The 21,954-nt window shown below is 41.9% G+C and overlaps 1 protein-coding gene across 1 annotated transcript; it reads right to left on the bottom strand.

Moving 5' to 3' along the window:
• Positions 1-875: 875 nt before the first annotated feature.
• On the bottom strand, positions 876-21,732 carry LOC139665296 (rho GTPase-activating protein 20-like). The gene is made up of 17 exons (XM_071544310.1): positions 21,670-21,732; positions 17,786-17,871; positions 15,378-15,551; positions 15,141-15,290; positions 13,825-13,866; positions 13,572-13,656; positions 13,221-13,298; positions 11,757-11,823; positions 10,968-11,162; positions 9,890-10,068; positions 9,527-9,691; positions 6,958-7,070; positions 6,454-6,461; positions 5,997-6,178; positions 4,544-4,658; positions 2,002-3,011; positions 876-1,739 (listed from the first exon to the last, which is right to left on the bottom strand). Exons 1-17 carry the CDS (start codon positions 21,730-21,732, stop codon positions 876-878), a joined length of 3,576 nt encoding a protein of 1,191 aa, XP_071400411.1.
• Positions 21,733-21,954: the final 222 nt, after the last annotated feature.

The raw sequence follows: 21,954 nt of genomic DNA, 5'->3' as shown, positions 1-21,954 counted from the left end.
CTATTTGTTAATGATGACAGAGGACAGCACCGTTTTATATTGGCAGATATTAAATGGCAAAAAAAATCACATCTGACCTTCCTGACACAAAATCCATAGCCTAAGATCAGAATTAAATTTAAGGTGCATAGAAATCTGATATCAAAACGATCCATCTGTTTGGACCGCAATAAAAAGATAATTTCCATCCACATAAGGTCACAAAGTGGGATTCTCTCTGTATATGTAAATCCAACCAAACTAAAAATCACATTCACTTGCTGTTAAACGCAAAAGCAAAGTGCAGCTCTAGGCGTATTTTAAAATGTACTTAGTTTCCAAAGTGTTTTTAAAAATGTCCCTAGTCTTGCTTGGCATGTACTAGTTTTCTCGCTGTATGTTCTAACACAGCAAGCAAACACTTAATTCCAGGTCCTGTTTGCAGACCCAGGCAAAATTGTATCGCAATATGTGGTTTCAAGTAACTGAAGGTGCATTAACAAAGAAAGGCCAATGGATTTTGGGGGTCAGAGAGAAGGCCTACAAGCACTCAATTGAAGGGCGTAACTATAATTACAACTACTATTTCCTTGCGTGATTTTGAAAACCTAATAACACTGGTTTGTATAGAAAGCAGTTCTTGGAAAAGTCATGGAGGGACATTTTGAAAGCTGAGATATTTCATTGCTAAAATTCAGAACAGCAGTCAGCTGACAGTGCTGGACCTTTCTAGTGTTTATCTTGCTAAACACTGGAAGATGCTACATTAAGGGTTTTGTCATCGTTACATTGTAGTAAAATGGATTGTGTAGTTCAAATGCAGTTCATATCTGAAAATATCATATGTGTCATTGGTTTGATTTCTGCTGGTCTGACACACCAGGTTCTGGTTGTAATCAGACGTAGGATTCTTCAGCAAATAGGAGCTGGTCAAAGTCCGGTTCTGCCATCGGATCGCTGCATCTCCTCAGCCATTCCCTGCGACTCTCCACCAGGGCGAGCGCCACCTGCTGGCCGCTCTTGGGGTTGCTGCGCGGGTGGGACGAAAAGTAGTCCCTCACCGCTTTGGTGGCGCAGGGGGAGAGGCAGAAACGGGGCTCGGACGTCCCTCCCTGAGAGTCCGCCTCGGACACCTTCAGTCCCGGGTCGCTGGGGAGCCTCCTGCGGGCGTTCTGCCTGTGGAGACCCTCCAGGTGGAGGGAGGAGGCTCGGTCCACAACCAGCCGCCCGGGCTCCGAGGCCCGGCGCTGGGACAGCTGGGCTTGGCGTTCCTCCTCTGCGCGAAGGGAGTGAGACTTTTGCCGCCTGAACAGGGACAGCGTCGGCCCGCTCTGTTTGTAAAACATAGCCTGCGGGGGTTGATCGAGCTCATTTACGTCACTTCCCGCCGCTTGTTCCTGTTCGGTGATGTCACTTCCTACGTGGGCGTGCTGCTGGGAGGCCTTGGCGTGGGTGTCTACGAGCTGCCGAACGGTTAGCGAGGGGTCGGAGGGACGGAAGCAGGGAGACTTGGGGTAGTGGAGGCTCCCGGTGGAGCGGTGGTGCGAGGGGGGGCTGGAGGAGTCGTGCTTAGGGGGTCGAGGCTTGGCGGGCTCCTGGCCGGACCTGACCCTCGCCTGCACACCTCCTCCTCTTTCCTTTGTGGCTCTGCAAGACGGCTTGGACTTGGGGTCCTCGGTGGGGATCCGTTTCCCTCCTCCTCTTTCCCCTGGTCCTCCTTTGTCTTTACTGAGCGGGAGCGACACATCGGTGGATCCTCCCTATTTGAGATACAAGAATGTACATGTTTATACAGAGACAGACGAGAGAGGAGGAGAGACAGATAGAGAGGGGAAACCAATGGGTTATAACAGGACTTTCTCTTGTTCTGTGAGAATGAACCTCGCATAGCAAGGTCTTGGAACCAGAAGGCCGTAAGTCGGTAGGTTATGACTTTACATAAGTGCTAAACACAGTACAACTCATAAAAATGATATGTTCAAACCCGAAGGGCCATAATAAGACGGCTATTATTCTACTCACCCCTGTCTTGTCCTCCTCCTTCTCTAAGTTGTCTTGTTGAGTCAGCGACAACCTCCGGGCTTTCTTCAGCCAGGAGTTTGGGTGGAGGCCCCTGCTGCCTTTCAAGGTCCCCCAGGAGACAGGCTCTTTGGGTGGGCAAGTCCCCTGGTCCGGACCTCCACCGGGAGCCGGAGCGGAGCCTAGGGTGGAGGGAGAAGAGGGGGAGGTGGAGAGGGAGCCAGAGGAGGAGGGGACAGTCAAGGAGGAGGAGGGGACAGTCAAGGAGGAGGAGGTGGCGGTAGAGGGCAGGTAAAGCCCCCGTCTGGTCTGCCAGGTCTGGTCACAGAGGGAGTGCAGGGAATGCAGGGAGTCGAGGGAGTCGAGGGAGGAGCGAGTCGGGGCGGGGGAGGTGGGGGCAGAGGAGAGGCTGGAGGAGCTGGCTTCTAGATCTTGTGACCTCGCGCCATGCGGGCCTAAGCCGGACTCGCATCCACCCCTCCTGCTCTGACCCCGGGAGTGTGTGTGAGCGTGCGCGTGGCCGCCGGGCCCTTTCGGAAGCTCTTCTTCGTCGTCTTCTTCATCGTCACCAGTGAGGCCCTCGGCGCTCCCCGAAAGGCGCGGCCGAAACTCGGTCATGTACGCGATAGCCGGCTCGGAACGCCTCCGGAGGCTTGGCTGACCCTCCAGGGACAGGGAGTCCAGCGTGGACGAGGTACCCGCAGTTTGTGCCTCCTGGTCGGGGCAGGACAGAGCCGTGTCTGGGCCCTTTCTCCTGCCTCTGGTTCTCCCTAATTGGGGCGGTTTAAGACAATTCAGGTTGCCGGTTTGGTCGTGCGTGTGGTGTGTATCTGGGTCGGTGTCTTGGTCGTAGTCGCTGAGTGTGATAATGGAGTCCATGCTACCCTGCAGCTGTTTGGTTTTAAGGCGGCCCTTTCTGGTGCGGCGGGCTGGTGACCCACTGCTGCTGCAGTCGTCTAACTCATTTTCTAGACTGTCATAGGACGAGTCGGTCAGAGGGTACGGCCAGGAATCTGATAAGCCAGAGAGAGATGGAAGAGTGGAGAGTTTGACAGAGTCAAGGACAGGAAGAGGATGACAGAACAAAATGAGATAGAGGGAAGGAGACTGTGAGAAAGCAAAATGTTTGCAAAATGTTTAAATTGGAGACAGCTGTCATAGCTGGAGACTAGGGTTAGAGTGATATATTGGTTTCCCGACATATTGGGCCAATAGAGGCTTTGCATCACAAATCTCCTAGCAAACACCAGCGCCATCTTGGAGGTCCACTGGAGAATTGGCTATGTGCAAATGGCTGAATATGTAACAACTAACAAGAACAATAGAGATACCTGAAAAAGACGGTTGTGGTAGGTCAGTTAAGTAATGTTATAAACAAGGATGAGTGGTCTGATAAAGTAGATTTGTTTCCAAATGTAGGTTACTGTGACACAGTAAACTGTCTTGTCTTTAGCTCTAGTCTCTACTCCAAAACACTCAGTTCTAGCTTGAGAAGAGTCAGCTCAGTTAACCTGAACAATGAGCTTGTTTTGTGGCTTTGTTAGCTAGCTAACTAACAGACTAATTTAGTAAAGTAACCAATGTAAATGTTAATGTACGACTACTAGCCACTACTAATGTTTCCTTGTCCTAGATACATTAGCTAGTGCGCATCAGTTACAATAAGAAAATCGACCTGAAGGTGAAATTATACGTTCCCAGTGAAAAAGAGCACAGAAATTTAACATGCCTATTAAATTCTGTTTACATACAAAGTATACATAAATAGAAAGTTGTATGTTGAGAAACGCTATCAGCTGTTCTCAGCCATTATTTGCCAAGAGCTGAGGACCTCCAATATGGCTGCCAGAGGTGTTATGTCACATAAAAGCCCTTTTTGATAAAAAAAAATTGGATATGGTCTAGTCAATGTTATCCACCTCTGTTATGAGGGATATGTAAACAGTTTGTTTGATAACATATTTATTGTATAATTGTTCAATATTACACTGGTTGTCTATGGGAAGCATGAACCCTAACCCTGTATTATTAGTAGTAGTAGTAGTTTAGTGTCCCATGGTCTAGATTTTTTCAAACGCTTTCCACGCTGCCAAGAATAAAATTCTGGGGGAAACACTGAATACTTTTATAAATTAACAGTAATAAAAAAAAATCTGGATAAATTTGTTGTTTTTTTTTAGCATGAAAATTGTCACATTTAAAGATACTAAATATTGGTACAAACTATCCGTTTTGGCAGCTTCACTGCAAAAATAATGGTGTCGGTATAGGCCTTGGAAATCCCATATCGGTTTAACCCGATATGGGATTCAATTGCCAACTTTGTAAACATCACCAGTTGACAATTATGTCATGAGTTTGGTGTCACATTAACAGAGATGATGCTTGTCCAGTATTTGTGTCTAAAAGTTTTCAAAATATACAGGTGATGTAAAGAAAGATGACCACAAATATGTTCTCAGAGCATTAAAAAAAACGCCCAGGCTTGGATGTTTTATGCCTTGAGAACATAATTTCTTTCCAGTACAGTTCCTATGTATTGTACCTGATCCCATCTCCTTAGTGTTGGGTCTTTGCGGAGGCCCTCCATACAGGGAGGAGGGATCCTCTCCTATTAGCTGCTGACAGTGTTCAATCATAAACTTCACCAACTCACACACCTGGAGGAGAAAAGAGGAGGAGAGAGATGAGGAAGAGAGAAAGACCGATAAAGAAGAAAAAGGACTAAAATACAAAAGTGCAAAATAACTGCAAAAGTGTGTTTTTAAAAGAGTTTGGCTGGTGATGTGGAGGCGCACATGATGTTTTGCTGCTTAAGATATTTTTTTTTACAGTTTTGGATCAAATTGGGGGGAGGAGTAACAGCTTTTTTTTTTTTTTTTTTTTTTTAAAGAACCATTTAATTGTTATTTTCTGGAGACTTTTAAAGAAGCGCCTGTAACATTCAGATTTTCCATGAGCATCAAAATTTTTCCATGACATCTGTAGTCTTTTTTTCTATTTTTTTTTTACACATTTTCCAGGGCCACGTGTTTACTGCCTTGTGCTTTCAGCATGTAAACTGCGTCATTTCTGAGCAGCAACTTGTGTAACAATCCCCGCCAACCGAAAGTCATTTTCAGGAATTAACTGTTTAGAGGATTATCTCTTGAGTTTGCTCTCTTCCCGTCACTTCCACGGTTCAAAAAGTCAAACTAAGTTTCAAGACCTTTCTCCTTTTCCATGAGCCGATTCGAGACATTCCTATGAGAAAAGCTTGACGTGGTTTGAATGTGTTACATTACACCGCTTAACACAGGAATTAACAAATACAAAGTTCACATTCCAAAAATAACATTCAGTTGCCAGCTTGGTCGGCTCGACTTAGTGTGTTTGAATGATGCTCTTTTCATGCTAAAATATTGGACTCGTTCAATTCAATTTAAAACACGCCTGTATAATTAATTATGAGTATAAGCATTATTACTGATGATATACTGTAAACAATATAACAACATGAGTCTAGGGAAAACCAGCAGACCCAATTACACAAATTTCAATGACTGAGGTGAAATTCCCACGTTGCAATTTTCCTCACAGGCTTTCTTTTTATGTAATTCATACACGTAAATCTCCGGGTTTGCTGATCCCAGACCTGCAGGGATAAATATAGCTCCAGAGGTGGAATTTGATCCGCAATTGTTTTCCTTGCATGGCGACTTCTGTGTTGGTTACTGCAGACAAAACAACAAACTGCTCTTTGTAAATGAACTGTGAGATGGCTCAGACCGATTTACATAATCATGTTGCAACATTATAACACAAAAGGGTGTCAGACTTAAAGTTGCAATGGCTAACTATGTCAGGGTCAAATACCGTGACGTATTAGTCAGGTATTTAGGGTATTAGGGGCTGCCAATGTGTGAAATTGCCTAGTACAGCTTCAACTCTCCTAATCCTTTTCTTATAGCCTGTAATTTCCCTCCATCTTCTTCTCTCCATCCCTCCCTGCGTCTCACCTTCTTAGCTCCCTCTCCCTCCATTTCCGGACTACAGGGTCCCGGGGGCCACAGCATGCTGTGAGCGATGCACACGGATAAGTTGAAGCTGGTCATCAGGTTGTCGTTGGCGTTGCCCTGGACGCCGTGCAGCATGGCGACCAGGTAGCGTAGCAACAGGGCGTTCTCTTTGGGCAGTCGGCCTATCAGCCTGCAGATAGAGAGGGACCGGTGTCATCGGGATCACTTTTATCACCAAATACAATACATGGACAGAGATTTGTCTTGGTGACACTGGAGACTTTTCACATACTGACACACAGCAGGACCAAAGTGACAGTGAAAGACATACTATGTACAGTACAGTAATAAAACCACTAAACATTTACACAACCATATATGTATATAAGAATTCACATTCCTCTGACCTCCGACTGCCCAGTCAGTATTTGTGTAATTCTCACAAGATTCCAATCACAAATTAAGCTGAACATTAAATTGTAGTGTCCGTCCAATTAGCATTAATTGAATTTGCTCACATGTGATTGGCGCACCAGAGTTAAAATTAGAATGTTATTGGCACCATCTTTTTCTAACAACACTCTCTTCTTTGACGAAGAGTGAAATATGACTCACTGACTCATCCTCCTCTCTTGTGACCGGATATTTTTAGAGCATTTCTGCTTCGTCACATGAAAAATGAAGAATGACTTTTTCGCCTTTTTAGCTCATTCTATCATACCATACATCTATATGACAAGTTATGCCAAAAAAAATTGACAAAAAAATGTATGTTATTGTATTTTTATGTCAAAATGTTTTACTTTTACTTCCTGCAAAATGAAAAATCTTTAGTGTATAATCTCACCCACCTCTCACCAATAGCTCAACAGCATAAGGAATAGCCAGATATTATAGTGGTTAATATCAGCAGCTACTAAATAAATAAAGCAATTAACAATATAGACTGTGTGCATGTTACCTCTTTATATCCTGCACCTGTTCTTCCTCCTCCTCCTCTTCCTCCAGCACGTCCATCCACTCCTTATACATCTCAGAACACAGCAGGCTGCCCGGGATGCTGCGCAAGAAATCCTGAGGACGACACACAGATTCCATTGTATACTATATTACTTTATAGTAGTGATGACTGTATTGAAAGAGAAAAATGTACCAATTTCTCCAGAAAATATCCCTGGGTGCAAATGGATTCCCATGAAATTTGGTGGGCAAATCAGTTCGATTTTGGTGATGATCTGGATTTGGCATTTCCACCATTGTTTTTCTTTTTTTTTTAACTATAACTATGAAACTAACAATAGAGACTTGATTCCAAATCCTAAGGGTGTTTTCAGGGTCAATAAATCAGTTTAAAATATTGAAATGACAGGAATGATGTCTTTGGGTGCTGGCTATGAGGGACAGTAATGAATGTTTGCTAATACAAATTGAAATGCCATATAAAAAGAGAAGACATTTCATTAGTTCAATTCAGTGGTATTCTCTTTGAAATTAGGAAAATAGGAGAATTATATGCAAAATAAATGTAATATTTCAGACATATATCTCTACTAGCATTGTTGTCCTGAATTCCCTCCGTTTCTCTAGCCTCTTTTCTGTCATGCACTTAATATTAAGGATCAAAATTTGTACAGTTGAAAAATATAGGTCAGATCACAGTCGGCTGATTGGGATGTTACAGAGGAATCCCTGAGGACGACACAGAGTTGGATGTCAGGATGTAATGTAATGCAACGCACCAGACCAAAACATCTGAATATGGTTTCAAACGGGGATGATGATTTCACCAGCCCTCCAGCCTTTTTCCTACTGCTTTTCATTCCAGGTCAGTGCAAAATTGTTCTCACTCGTCAGTTTGAATGAGGGCTTAAGGAGATGATATGAAGACAGCAGCCCAAAGTTTCCATCTGTAGTTTCAAATATGTTCGTCTGGTGAGAAGAGATGGTGCGTGGCAGAAACTTACAAAGTCTCCAAAGTTGATACATCTCTCAAGGACTGCTCAGTTTTCAAAATGGTCTGTTAAAATGACACATTTGATCTAATATTCTATCATCCCTCCATGTTTCACATACATAGAATATTGATAAATGAGACCCAGGGGCATCAAAGTTTTATCATCTGCTCGCTTTCTCCTTCCATGAAACTACAGATGAGAAATTAAGTCTCTGTAGAGGCTTTTGTCAGCTTCAATTCAGAGTTTCTGCTGAGGAAATGGACCTAAAGCACATTACCACAGGTGCTATCACCGCTGTGGACTTGACATAGTTTTAAGCATTTGTGCAGGGAAGCTGTCTATTATCCATCCAGATAATAACAGATTATAATCCAGATTAAATGACAAACCAATCTCTAGCCAGCCCTGTTATGAACAGCTTGTCCTGCTAAAGTTGCTGGATAGCATGTCACACCTAGGACTAAAGGCTGAATGGGATGGAGCAGATTAAATATGTTCTTACAAATATGGGTCAGTGAGGTACCTGACATGGTAATGCACGCACACACACACAGACGAGCACCTTTCACACCCAAAAACAGTTACGTTTCTTAACAAAGCCACATGACTACATGAAATTGGGTCCGCTTGTATTTAAAAATATGAAAGTAGGAGCAGCATTTGAAGACTGTTATGCTAAAGACACACGGCATTGCAATGTGGAGAGGGACTGGATTCTCACTGCAGCTACCCAGCCTGAAACTGTATCCAGTTGTCTGGTAGAAGTTGTTCAAAAGCACCGACCTACAGGACTTCCATTGCATTGCTTAGTGGTTCCATTCCCACTGGTAGATAAGATGACTAAACATAGGAGTTTATCCAAATGGGTCAGCAGTGTCGCCTCAACAGCTTGTGAATTTGCAGCAAATTTCTACAATCAGCCAATCTACTTGCAATCAATCTTGCTCCTGTTTTGTCTATAAAAACTTCACCCTTTTCTGCCTTGCTCTTAGCAATTCTATTTTATTACATGAACAGAAAGCACTCCACACTATTGACTGCTTGCTGTATTGGCAATCACCATCAGCTAAATGCCTGAATGTAAATGTAACAGTACAGTAAATCACTTCAACAGGAGCACCATTTGATATCAGTTACCACCAAGTCACAAAAACCTGAGGAAAACTGATTTGACAAAACATTTATTGTTTTCACTGAGATGTGTGCCATGTCATGCCAGTGGTAGCTCACAATATGATTGGAGTTGCACCGTGGGCAGAAATAATCGTATTGGTAGTTAAACCTCAATGGGCGGCGCCAAGGAACTACAGTCGTTTAACAGCATTACATTTTTGTGTTGATTTTAATTTGGAATCAAAATTGATTTAGAATCGATTCCATCAATTCCATTACACGGAGTTGGAGTCGTAATTGACTCCAACTCCAAACTGTGCTTCTTTGACTGAAGTTTAACTCAACCAGTGAGAGATTTCTGCCTCCAAAGCGACTAACCCTCTGAGAAATGTTTGTACAACTAAAACTCTAATCTGTGCCATAACCAGGCACACACTCACACGCACACAGCAGTAAGTCTACCTTAAAGACTCCAGCAATAATAAAGACGTGGTCCCGTGTCAGAGGAAGCTGAAACTCCCCGCCGTCCAGAGCGTCCCGCAGCTCCCTGACAGCCCGAGCCCCAGCTGGCCGCCGGAAAATCCCACGCGTCCATGAACCCTCGTGGTACAGAAACAACAGCATGTCCTGGATAGGGAAGAGGGCGAGGAAAGTGAGGAGGGGGAGAGAGACAGTAAGAGACAGGAATATTACAAAAGATTCCATTCCTTATTTTTGGTGGCTTTTGGTGAACTGGGAATTTCGTAAGTTGTTCTGGGTAAGAGCATCAGCTAAATGCCTAAAATGTAAATGTAAGTTACTGCTGTTTTCACTGTGCCACCTCACCATGACTGGCTTGGGCAGCGTATCCTCTAGACAGACGGCGCTGAGCGGCTGTCCGAACAGGTAGCCGGGGGCGGGACCGGACAGGGACAGGGACGAGTCGTTGAGGTGCGAGGAGGAGCCCCGCCAGAAGGCCCAGTTGATGAGGGAACGCCTCCTTTTGAACGGCTTCTGAGACGACTCTGGAAAGAAGACGCATGATCCCAGAATGCAACACATTTTTGTAAAGTACTAACCCACATTTTCATATAAATAAATGTCCATTTTGCTACTCTGAAACTAGCATGAGACTAGCAAAATTAGTGAAATATGTTGCGTTTGGGGTGCAAACAGAGGTTTTCGAGGGTAAATGGATTGAGATTCTTTTGGTTTCCATCAGGAAAGTCAGTGCAGGCAAAAAAAAACCAAAGACTACTGGGTGAAAAGATTAAAGTGAAAAGAAGACCCTGAGCAATGGCCTGATAAATTTACCGCAGAGACTTATTCACATTGGAATTGAGAAAGACGGACAGCTATCTAATAATAACTGTGTTTGTGGGAGATACTTTACCACAAGTAAGTAGATATTTTACTTATTTTTCTCTCAGATTGTAGCTAAGAGGAATTTAGCTACGTTAGCTATGTCTGCTTTAGCCATTTTGGTGTTAGCAAGCTGACATTAACCATTTTTTGTACCATATTAGTTAGTTAGTTAGCTAACGTTAGCTACAACTCTGTGTTATCTACCATGTTAACTGAATGTCACCTTACCTAATTTATATAGCTGACTAAACTTATTACTATTTACTCGTCCATCTAGGTTAGATTAAATGGAATTTGTCTCACGTATGACAAAATGTCATCTGCAAACAGTGATAATTTGATGGCTGCCAGTCTTTCCCAATTCCAGATTCAGCGGGGGTCACAGTACAGAAAGAGCTGTGAATCAATCCTCAGCCCATATGGAAAGGTACACACATGGGTTGGAGAGTTGATAGCAAGGTGGGAAATTAACACCAACCAAATGCTTGCTCTAGGGCACTTTGATGGGAGATCTGGCTGCTGCAGCGATCAAACAGGTCAAATAGCAGGACTTTGTCACCTGCAGGTACATGCTGCTGTGCTGTAGCGACGGGCCGTGGCTTCAGGATGAACTGGCACTGCTTGTCCGCCTGCAGCTGCTCCGCCTGCAGTGCCCTCTGTCTGTCCGGAGACAGCACAGCCTCCCTGCTGCTGCCTCCCTGAGACAGCAGATCCCTCACATGACTCATCTGGATACTGAAGGGAAACTCATGACCTGGGACAGGGAAAGAGAGACAGTATTGATCCCTGGAGGTTTGATATGGTTGTTAAATAACACAACACCACACTATCACATCACATTATTAGCCAGCCTCCATCCCCCCCCCCTCCCTGCAGGAATGAGATCAGGATAACACAGGAGTCTTCATTTGGAATGAGTAGTACTAGTGTGTCCAAAAAAACTTCAACCCTAAAAAAAAAACATCACACCCCTGTGTCAAGGCTACGGAGTTTTATGCATGTGAGAGAGAGAGAAAGAGACAGAGATTGGGGTATAAAGAGCTGTCTTGTCTTGAAATCGAAGAAATCGTGTCACATAACTTGTTTAGGAAACAAATTCTGCCTGGATGAACCAACAGCAATTTAAAAGGAAGAAGGCAGGATCTAAGGACGTTTGCTTTTGTTACTCAACAACAGATGAAAAAATGAGTGAATTCCAATAGTTCACTCATTTTGTGAATTCACTAATTTCTCTATTCTCATGCCTAGTATCCTCTGACACCTTGTTGTCTCCCCCACAACTCTGAAGGCCCCCAGCAGGGTCCCGAACCTCAGGTTGGGACCAGACCACTGAATGAGACTCACTGACCAATAAGAGGATAGGGTGTGTTGTCCCTCTTGGAGATGACCCACAGCTGGTAGTCTTTCACATTTCCCTGTGGGAAACAGAGATAAAGGTACTCAGGAAAAAAAGACACATGCCCTGCAAGGACTCAGAGACAAAGATGCCTTAAAAACCAAGATGCACAAACTCGTGGAACCCTGGAGCAGAGATCCTTCAAAAAACAAGACACACAATCCTGTGGTGCTGAGGAGCAGAGTGACAAAGAATGTCATTCTATTCCAACCTTAACATGCTGTGTGTTTACAAGTTAACTTAAGCCATAAATCTAGGGATTTTCTGTGGTAAAGTCATCCTTCATCGACCACTGTGCTTCCTGTTGGTGCAGCTGAACCTATGGGCAACCTTGTCTGTCAGTAGCAAATCACACGCTAGTATCGCTATATGTCCTGCCTGTTGATGCAGCACCAGTGCATCAATGGCACTGCAGCTTCCAATCCGCAAGCACAAATCAGCTATCAGACAGTCACACAGTGATGTGTTTACTAGAAGTATGAATGCAGAGTGCAAACAGAGAATGGACAAAGTTTTTCCTAATAAAACCATTCCAGATAAATGGTGATAGTATATGGGCAACAGTGTGAGGTAATGTAGATGGGCAATTGACTGCAGTGGAGTTTGAAATTATCAACAGGGATCAAATCAGTTTGGATAACAAATGGGCTGTTAAGAGACAGAAGTGTCATGAAAAAATACTGTTGGTCATAATTGTTGCCAAAAAGTTTCTGGGAGGTTGCCATATTGGTCAACTTATATCCTTTAAGTGATGAGAACACAGACACCAAAATCATTCATGTGTCCCTGGTAGATCATTGGCTCTGGTGCTCCATGTATTGAGTGATAGTAGGTGACTAGCATTATCCAAAGTAAGAAGACTGACCTTTTAGTAGTAAAAAGTCTTTATAGCATATAGATTCATAATATACTGTAACTGATGTTTGTTTTTGTAACTATTTCAGGTGAATGATTTTTAGCTGTACAAAGTCTCCCGTCGCCTCCACTTTTCCTATGGAAACAGAGAAAGTAGTCCTTGCTACTTTTATATCATATTTCCTGTAGATTTTACCAATCTCCTACACAAAATTGACGGACTTACTCAGCTATCATTTAAGATTACTTACCATTTAGCTTTAGAGCTGCTACATGTTCTCATTTTCTCACATTTGAGATAATGCTAGTCACTATCACTCAACATAGTGCATGCTGAAGTGCTAGGATGGAGCCTACTATCACTCATAGTGTATGCCAAAGTGTTAGCATGGAGCACCGCAGCCAATGATCTACTGTGGACCCATGGATGATTCTGGTGTCTATGTTCCCATTACTTAACAGCTAAGTTGACCAATGGGACAATCTCCCAAAAGCTTGTGTATAGCTTTAAGAAAGTAGCTAGCACAATTGGTCAGTATTTGCCAGATTAACATTACTCACTGCGATGCCAAACTGCTGCAGGGCCAGTCGGACCACCTCATTGGTTGAATCTGAGTTGCTGACTGGGAGGGTTTTGGTCTAAACAGGGGAGAAGGCAGCCAGAATCACAATCATTGTTATTGCCAAGTACAGACAAAAGTATGGGAATTCTTCTTGGTGGCATTAGTGCAGAGACATAGTGACAATTTACATTTACATTGACATTTACAACACAGTACATAGAGACATACAACCGGATGTCACACACTGTACATTGCAAGGGACTCATGAATGGACACATGAAAAAATGCACACTTACACACATAAATGCCACATGCAGGCTACTTATAAAACAGGTTGAGGTAAACTTACAACAGCAAAAGTGTTGATTCCTTTCCCGTGCACTTTCAGAGGAATGGTTTTAGGCTCCTCCCTCTCTTTCTCTTCTTTTATTAGGCTGGAAAGTAAGCGAAGAGGAGAGAAACAGCATATGATAAGACAGATGTAGGATCTCTATTGATGGATCAGGAATATAAAGATCATTCCGTGTTCCTGACCCAAGGTTTGGTATGTTCAGTTTGTATTTACATATATGAAGAAGAAAAAACGTTTTTTCTGAGTTTACCTTTTGAGGAGGGAGAGCCATTTCTCCTTCTGTTCTGCTGAGCTGCGGGGGAACATGGACAGTAAACATCAGAATCGTCATCTCACTTCTCATGACGTCTCCGGAGCAGTGTTTCTGTTTGTGTGTGTGTGTGTGTGTGTGTCTCAGAGAGTGTGTGTGATTAGGTGTCAGCGCACAAACGCAAACAGCTTTCTCAGGCCCTGGGCTTAGGGGGGTCGAAAGGGGCCAACATGGGAAATCTGGTTAGTGGATGATAGTCAAATTCTTAACAGCAGCAACTGATTATGCAGTATTAGAGGATGTGGTCAAACAGACTTTATCACCATACTTGCTCTGATCATCGGGCCACCAAATCAAATTACTACCTAATCTGTGGTGGATAAACTACCAGAGCATTGCGGACATGTTTTCCTGGAAGCGCGGCACCTCAAGCTTGCTAAGAGATAACCGAGAAAATGTCACACCACAAAGTTTTCAGAAAGAGTGAAGAGAAATACTTTGAGGCAGTATCGCAGATTTCTCATAAATATTTGTGAGTGTTTTGGCTTCTGCTTGGGGAAACCTGATGACGCCTCCTAGCAACTCAAAATGTAATTTCTCTCTTCCTCTGGCCTTTAAGGTCAAGTTTACAGCTCTATCAGCATCGTCAACATATTTACCACGGAAACATAAACACAGTGTATGAACCTGGTGGTCTAGGTCTACACATAGTTCATGTTGGGGTTCGACTGATATGGGTTTTGAAGGCCGATACCGACAGATATATTTGGATTGAAGATGCCAATAGCCAATATTTTGAGCCGAGATTCAGTATCTTTAAATGTGACCATTTTCATGCTAAAATATTCGAAAAAACCTTAAGTATTCACTGTTTCCTTCAGAATTATTATAATTTTTTTTTATCAGAATGGAAAAGCCTCTGAAACAGCATTTAGATCATGGGACACTAAAACTCTCCATTTAAAAACAGGATAATAATAATAATAATAAACTTATTTTTGCATGCATTTATGCTCAAAATGTGCATTAGAATCAATTCAGGTTAAAGGCTTCCCATAGACAACCAGTGTAATATTGATCCATTATACAATATATATGTAATCAAACAAACTGCATCATATCCATCATATCGGCCCAATATATCAGTCTAACCCTAGTTTGTGTGTGTGTTTATGTGAGCGTACACAAGTATACATCTCTGTGTTTATACACTACACACATGCCAGTGTGTGTGAATATTTTTGTGTTTCTGTGTCTGTGTGTATGTGTCTATGTGTGTGTGTGTACATGTGTGTATGTGTGTGTGTGTGGAGTACCTAAAGGTAGCGACACAGTTGCAGGTGGGCCACCCCATGACGAAGCTCCTCTCTGGGTTGGTGCTTCCCTCACACACCTCCTCCATACAGCCGGCCGTCCACATCTCACACACACACGCCTGGGCCTTCTGCTTGAAGTGGTTGGCTGACCTGCGAATACAGAGAGAGAGAGACGTGAGGACCAATGTAAACACACACACACACACACACACACACATACAGTATATATACACTTACTTGGCCTTGGCAATAACCAGTATGTCGTTGAACAGGAACAGGTGTCTGTCTTGAGTCTGCAGTCCGGTCTTCAGCTGGGCGTGGCCATGGAGGAGAAACGACCTATCAGAGCAGGCCAGGAAGGACTGGACCAATGGGCACGTCTCTGGGCACACAGGAATCAGGAAGCTATCTCTGGAATCAAAAACCATGTAGCCGAACCGTTTATTTTATTTTCCAAGAAAAATGTACATTTGGTTCAATGACCAATCCTTCCGACATCCAAATTGCGAAGTCCAATTAGTCAGAGTTTTGTTTTCTTGGTTTTCTCACCAACCAAATGAGTTCGTTCATAATGTATATATGAATGTACTACAAGCTGCACTACACTATTGCATGTAACAGAGTTGAAGGAGTCATGTGTAGCATTTTTAAACATCAATATATCACTGATAAATGAATTGTGAGACCTTGGTATAATTACATAAAAAATGGTTGAAACCATTGGTCAGTTCTATCTCTATCTCTCTTTTCACTTTCTCTTTACTGAAGAAGATCAACATTGTGACAAGTGACATTTCCATCGTTCTTTCCCTCTTTCCACCATCTGCCGTTGCCAGAAACTCTGAAAGCTTCAGCTCTGTTTGCTCTGGAAGAACAGAACCTCTTCCTGTTTTGTGCCGTAAAGCAGATTTCCCTCCAAATCTGACCCGCTGACACACAATGTAAAATGCAGTGTAGAAGCCGGTAGAGGCTGCCAATCTTCTCAGTAATGGTCTTGTTTGTTTATGGTAATTGTTCTAATGTCGCAAAATGAATATGGCAATGATTTATTGATGTTAAAATACTACAGGCAGCACCTTTAATGTCACTTTTCAGGTAGAATTGTCCAATTTAAAAGTGTCCTTCTGAACTAGCTTCTATGGACTGGAAAGGAAGAAGGAAACTTGGACAAGAAAACATTCTACTCTCTCCTCTGTCTTTCAGCCTCTGTCAGTCACTTCCCGAGTTTGATGCAGACTCGGAACAAGCTTCAAAAACTCTGAGTGATCTATGTGAGTGTGATCTATCTGAATGGTGGTGGCGCCTCAGTTTTAATGGAAACTAACCCTGCATCACTGACAGTACAAAATATAAAGACCATCCTAATACTAAGTTGCACTGAGTTTACATGATCCATGTCTCAGTTGTCTAGTGGATTCACTAGAGACTGATAAGAGATCATAGTGTCCCCGTGGATTTTATTATTTTACACTGAGGGTAAGTCAATGAGGTTTAGGTTGAGAGTTGACTGCACTCTAGATCATTGATTCTCAACCTTTTTCATATCAAGGACCGCTAATTTAGTCCACATTAGAGCCACGGACCCCCATTCGATGAGTCTCAAATCTGAGAATATTTTTATTGTTAGATATGATTTTGTCCAGAATTCCATGACTATCTGTATTGTAGGTAGAGAGATAACAGAGAAACTATGATCAAAACAGCCATTCTTCTACATCCTCTAATTGTGTTAACTTTAAGTTTAACAATTCATCAATTTGCTGGGGACCCCCTGGAACCCCCTCAAGGACCCCTGGTGGTCCCCGGACCCCACGTTGAGAACCGCTGCTCTAGATTAGAGTATCGCCAGGTTTCAGAAAGCCAAATTGAAAACTTTTTAAGACCTTTTTAATGCTACCTGAAATTTAATTTGAGACTAGTTTCATAACCAAAATAAAGATAGAAAAATCCTAGCAAAACACAAACTATTTCTGATTGAACATAACTTATGAAAGTTCTGCAACTATAAATAACAATTGGAAGTTTAATATTTAGGGACATGATGCCCAAAGATGTTTATTAAAGCAGATGTGAAGAAAAACAAAAATTTTTATTGAACCTGTCCTGTGTTAATCTAAGAGTGGACATGTGGGTCAAACTTAATGCGACCAACTGCAAGTGCAAGTAATGTTAACACAACATAAGGAAATACACTGCCGGTCCCATTCATATCTTTTTGTGAAACGACACCAAAGCTCCCGGGGGTGGGGGTGGGGGGGGGGTTAGAAAGTGTTGGGTGCTCACCCCTCCAGGAGCTTTTTAATGAGGTTATTCCCTTCCCTGCTCCACATGGTCAAAGCCAGAGCTATTAATAGATGCCTGATCCTTTGATAAGATTGGCTACAGGAGGATTATGTATCCGAGTGGTGTGTGGGGTTGTACCTGGGGCGTGTGTGTGTATATATATATGTGTGTGTGTGTGTGTGCGTGCGTGTTGCGGTCAGTATAACTGCCACTAATGTTCATGGGGTTTTACCTATTGTGACTTACTCACAGACTTACATATAAAGACCTTCTCTTGTTAGCCAACTGGTTTTGTGACACTCATGTGATAATCTATTAATCCCCAAATGTGAAATTAGCCCCATGTTTTATTTGACCTGTACCTGGAGACAGTCCTGGACCTGGTGAGAGCCTTGGTGATGACCAGAGAGGGGGCGGACTGACGACGGTGACTCTGCGACTTCGTCCGCTAAATGACAGAGAAGAAGAGAAGAGATAAAGAGTGTATCCAGTGGAGTAGATTACATGAGCGGGGATGACAAATACATGAGGAATTTAATTCCAAAACGGGATACGCACCATTTGAAAAAGTGATACAAATGACGTCTCTTTTAAAGGACAGCACTGGAGGCAACTTAAGACCTTGCTTTGCAAAAGAAAACACTTCTACAGACTGGATCCTCCATATTTTAGAGATACTGAAAGATTAATTTAGATAACGATGTTTTATCAAAACGGATATCTAGCATTTTGGAACAGAACTCTTCATACCATTCCTCTAGCCCAGTGATTCTCAAGATTTTTCACATCAAGGACCCTAATTTAGTCCACATTAGAGCCACGGACCCCCATTTGATGAGATTTTATCTCATGGACCCAAATCTGAGAATATTTTTATTGTCAGATATGATTTTGTCCAGAATTCCATGACTATCTGTATTGTAGATAGAGAGATAACAGAGAAACTATGATCAAAACAGTCATTCTTATACATTCTCTAATTGTGTTAACTTCTTGTAAATGAAATAATGGTGAAGTTTAACAATTCATCAATTTGCTGTAGACTCCCCTGGAACCCCCTCAAGGACCCCTGGTGGTCCCCGAACCCCACATTGAGAACCACTGCTCTAGCTGATACATGTCTAGTTTGGAAGTGCTGGACATGAACTTCTATCTACTCATTATAAAGATTTTATTTCCACATCACAAACTTTAAATGAAAAAGCTGAAGTCTCACACCTGGAGTTTTAGTTATACAAGAAATAATCTCATTGGTTAAAACCTAAATGGGCGGAGCCTAGATATCTTAGTGTGGCTGGATTGCGTTTTTTTTTAGCGCTAGGCTTCATAACAGTAGCTACCTCCTCTCTTACCTCTTGGCTTTTTCACTGGGCTTCAGTCTTAACGCTTGAAGCTTGAATAACTGTGGTTCTTTGGTTCCGCCCACTGAGGTTTAACCCGGCCAATGAGATTATTTCTGACGGGTCATTCAAAGGGCAAGGGGTCCACAAGTTCAACTGCTCATAGAATGAAAGGTTGACATGGAAGCTGTGTATTTGCTGTATATATGGTGGAAATTCATGCTGTCATATTCTCTTATTTTTTCATGTCCTATATAATATATATCGTTACTTTCATTTATTTTCACGCTGCATATTCTCATATTTTCCCATTTTTTAAATTCATTTTCTACTGTTTTGATTTTTGCACACCCTGTATATATGCTGTAAATTCATATATTTTTCACATGTTTCTATTCATACATTTTGACTCAGCATGTTACGTTGTTGAAAATGCCAGTTGTGTTATTGTTATTTCTATCATATTTTTCTTTGCTGTCTCATTATCTGTTGCTGCAACTACCCAATGTTCCCACTGGCATCATTAAAGTTTCATAATCTAATGGTAGAAATAGTTTAGGAGATTGTGAGTATGGAGCAAGGTGTTGCTGGAGAAGACCATGCATGCTCAGTCAGTCTTCCTTGGATAAGTAAAGATTGAAAATAAAAATGTTTGAAATCATTTGCACCCATGCCCAACCGATACTAATCATTTCAGGCAGCTTCTCCACTAACAGTGACACCATTGTATAAGGAATACTGATCATGGTCCCAAACAGACATTTTTCAAAATCAATTTAATTCTCAGTTTTTATCCATCCATCCTTTTTATCCTATCCATCTGCTGAATCGGCAAACACAAATTTTGACTCATATTGGCATAGCGGCGGTTTTTGGAATGATTATGATTATAGTGTCAACGCAGAGGAAAATAAATTCTCTGGATCCCTTTTGCCCAGATTGTAGCAGGCGAATGTGAACGACCCTGAGCCTATCTGACTGCAGTCGTCTACCTTGTGTTCTTGTGATTAATGGAATTCTGCAAGTAACACTGTAACCACAGGGACACCAGGGCCAGCCAATGTATGGAGGAACCTGCTCTGTTGCATCATCATGGTTTATAACAGGCTAGATCTGATGTCCCCCTGCTTTAAAGAACTGAGCTGAGTTTACAAACAGGATCTCAATGTAAAAAAAAAAAACATTTTCTATTGCATTCACCCAGGAAAAGAAAATATTATATTCAGTTCTTGGCATAAATCTGATCTTAAAAAAGGCAAAAGTTCAATTTCATATGGTTTCTAGTTTTCTCATGAAGGCTGAAGTCTGGCAAACACACAGTCTTTTTGGCTTGGTGCTGAACCAGGAATAAATTACCAACATAGACTATAGTCTGTAGGCTCTTAAAAACTTACACTTCAAAAATTCAAGAACTCGGCAAATAAAAGAAAGATTGATGTTCTTCACATGGACGTCCACACATTTTTGACATTTCACAATGTAATATCAATGGTTTGGCTGGGTCACAGGGGGATGAAACATTCCTTACAGCCTTACAATGTTAGCGTTCAGTTCTAGAAAAAAAAATGAAATGGCGACAAGGATATGGCTGATATGGGATTTTGAAGGTTGATACCAGTACCGATATTTTTGGACTAAAGCTGAAATTTGGTGTCGATATTTAGTATCGTTACATTTGACAATTTCCATGCCAAAAATTACCAGCATTCAGTGTTTTCCCTATAATTGTATTCTTTTCAGGGTGGAAAACAGCATTTAGACCATCATGGGACACTAAATCTCTCCAGCTCTCCCCACACATTGTTGAACAATCAAATGAATTCATAAAACATGAAAAGAAAATGTCACTGCAGGTTTTCCAGACTGTTTTCCTGTAGCTGTGGTCAGGGAGGAAACTCCATCATATCAGACATGACTAGCTGATATCCAATATTTAATAAAAAAATATATATATATCAGGAGACACCAGTGGACGGGGAGTTTTTGTTCCAACACAGAGTATGGGTCGGAAAGTGACGTTTGAAAGCCATAAATCTCAGCAGCTGACCAAAAAAATCCCCCCTATCAATCCCCACAGAAATATTATCATCATTTTGTGCTGTGGGGGAGTAAACATTTGTTTCTTACTTATTGCCCCTTTAATTTTTTAAAATTATAATACATCAAAAATGTATGATCTATTAATGTCATTAATTATAGATTAAATAATGTAAACTATATTATTTACTATAGGGAATTAACTAAACATCAATTAGTTGTTACTTAGCCATTAAATGATCATTAATAATAATAAACATTAAGTAATGATTCATTTAGTGATTGCTATTATAGTGTTAAAGTAAGATGTATTTGTCATTTTTCAAATCCTAGTGAGCAGGGATCAAATGCATGTAGGCTCATTAGACCACTGTTATACAAAGGCTATAACAATATAAAACTTCATTACAAAGAAAGAAAAATTCCTATAAAATATTCCAACATGAACTTATAATGCATCTGTACTTAATGGGTTTTTTTTTTTTTATCTCCTATGTTTTCACTCTAATATTTCTATAATATTCCTATAATATTGCTATAGGGAGTTGTATTGTCTTGTGTCTGGTACACATTGGTAGTGACCTTATCATACTTTAAGGTATCCTTTTTAATCTCCTATGGTATCACTATAATATTCCTATAGGATATTATAAGTCTTTTTTGTGATGTTTGTATACCATCATCCTAATATTTACTATAGGATTACTCTAGTTGTTTTGCATTCAGGTGTCACTGAAAGCCTTGAACTCTGAACTAACCCTTCACTCGACTGGACCGCGTTCACAATGAACTCATTCAAATGCCTCAGTGACCTTCACGGAAAAGAAATGACATGTTTTAGATAGATAGATAGATAGATAGATAGATACCCGTTTGTTTTCCTGCAGTCCACCGCCTCGGCTGAAGCTGTCCTGTTGTTGTTGTGGAGACATGTTGTCCATCCAGGCTCCAGTCTCCAGGCGCACTGAGGCTCACTGTCCGACGGTCCTCCGGCGTTGCAGGGCAGAAAAAAACCCCATTAATAAAGTCTCAAACCATCTCAGCACAAGCGGCTAAAAGGCTCGCAGAAAGCTTTTGTCTGGCGCTGTAACCGCGGTGCGTAAAACTCCAAGTAGACAAATTCGGTTAGGTGTTTAAAAAAGACACACTGTCAA

Source organism: Centroberyx affinis, unplaced genomic scaffold, assembly GCF_046629955.1.
Source record: "Centroberyx affinis isolate AG114_WGS23_722 - 3 ecotype Tasmania unplaced genomic scaffold, CSIRO-AGI_Caff_v1 ptg004517l_1, whole genome shotgun sequence".
NCBI lineage: Eukaryota > Metazoa > Chordata > Actinopteri > Beryciformes > Berycidae > Centroberyx > Centroberyx affinis.
Note: the sequence above shows the minus strand (reverse complement) of the source record. Positions and strands in the feature narration are given on the sequence as shown.

Excerpts from the sequence above, each read along its gene's own strand:
- LOC139665296 (XM_071544310.1), bottom strand. The coding sequence starts at position 21,732 with ATGTCTCCACAACAACAACAGGACAGCTTCAGCCGAGGCGGTGGACTG. Across the intron at positions 15,291-15,377 it reads CTGGTTATTGCCAAGGCCAA|GTCAGCCAACCACTTCAAGC; the intron begins GTAAGTGTATAT and ends CTGTATTCGCAG. Across the intron at positions 10,069-10,967 it reads ACAGCAGCATGTACCTGCAG|AGTCGTCTCAGAAGCCGTTC; the intron begins GTGACAAAGTCC and ends TCTTCTTTCCAG.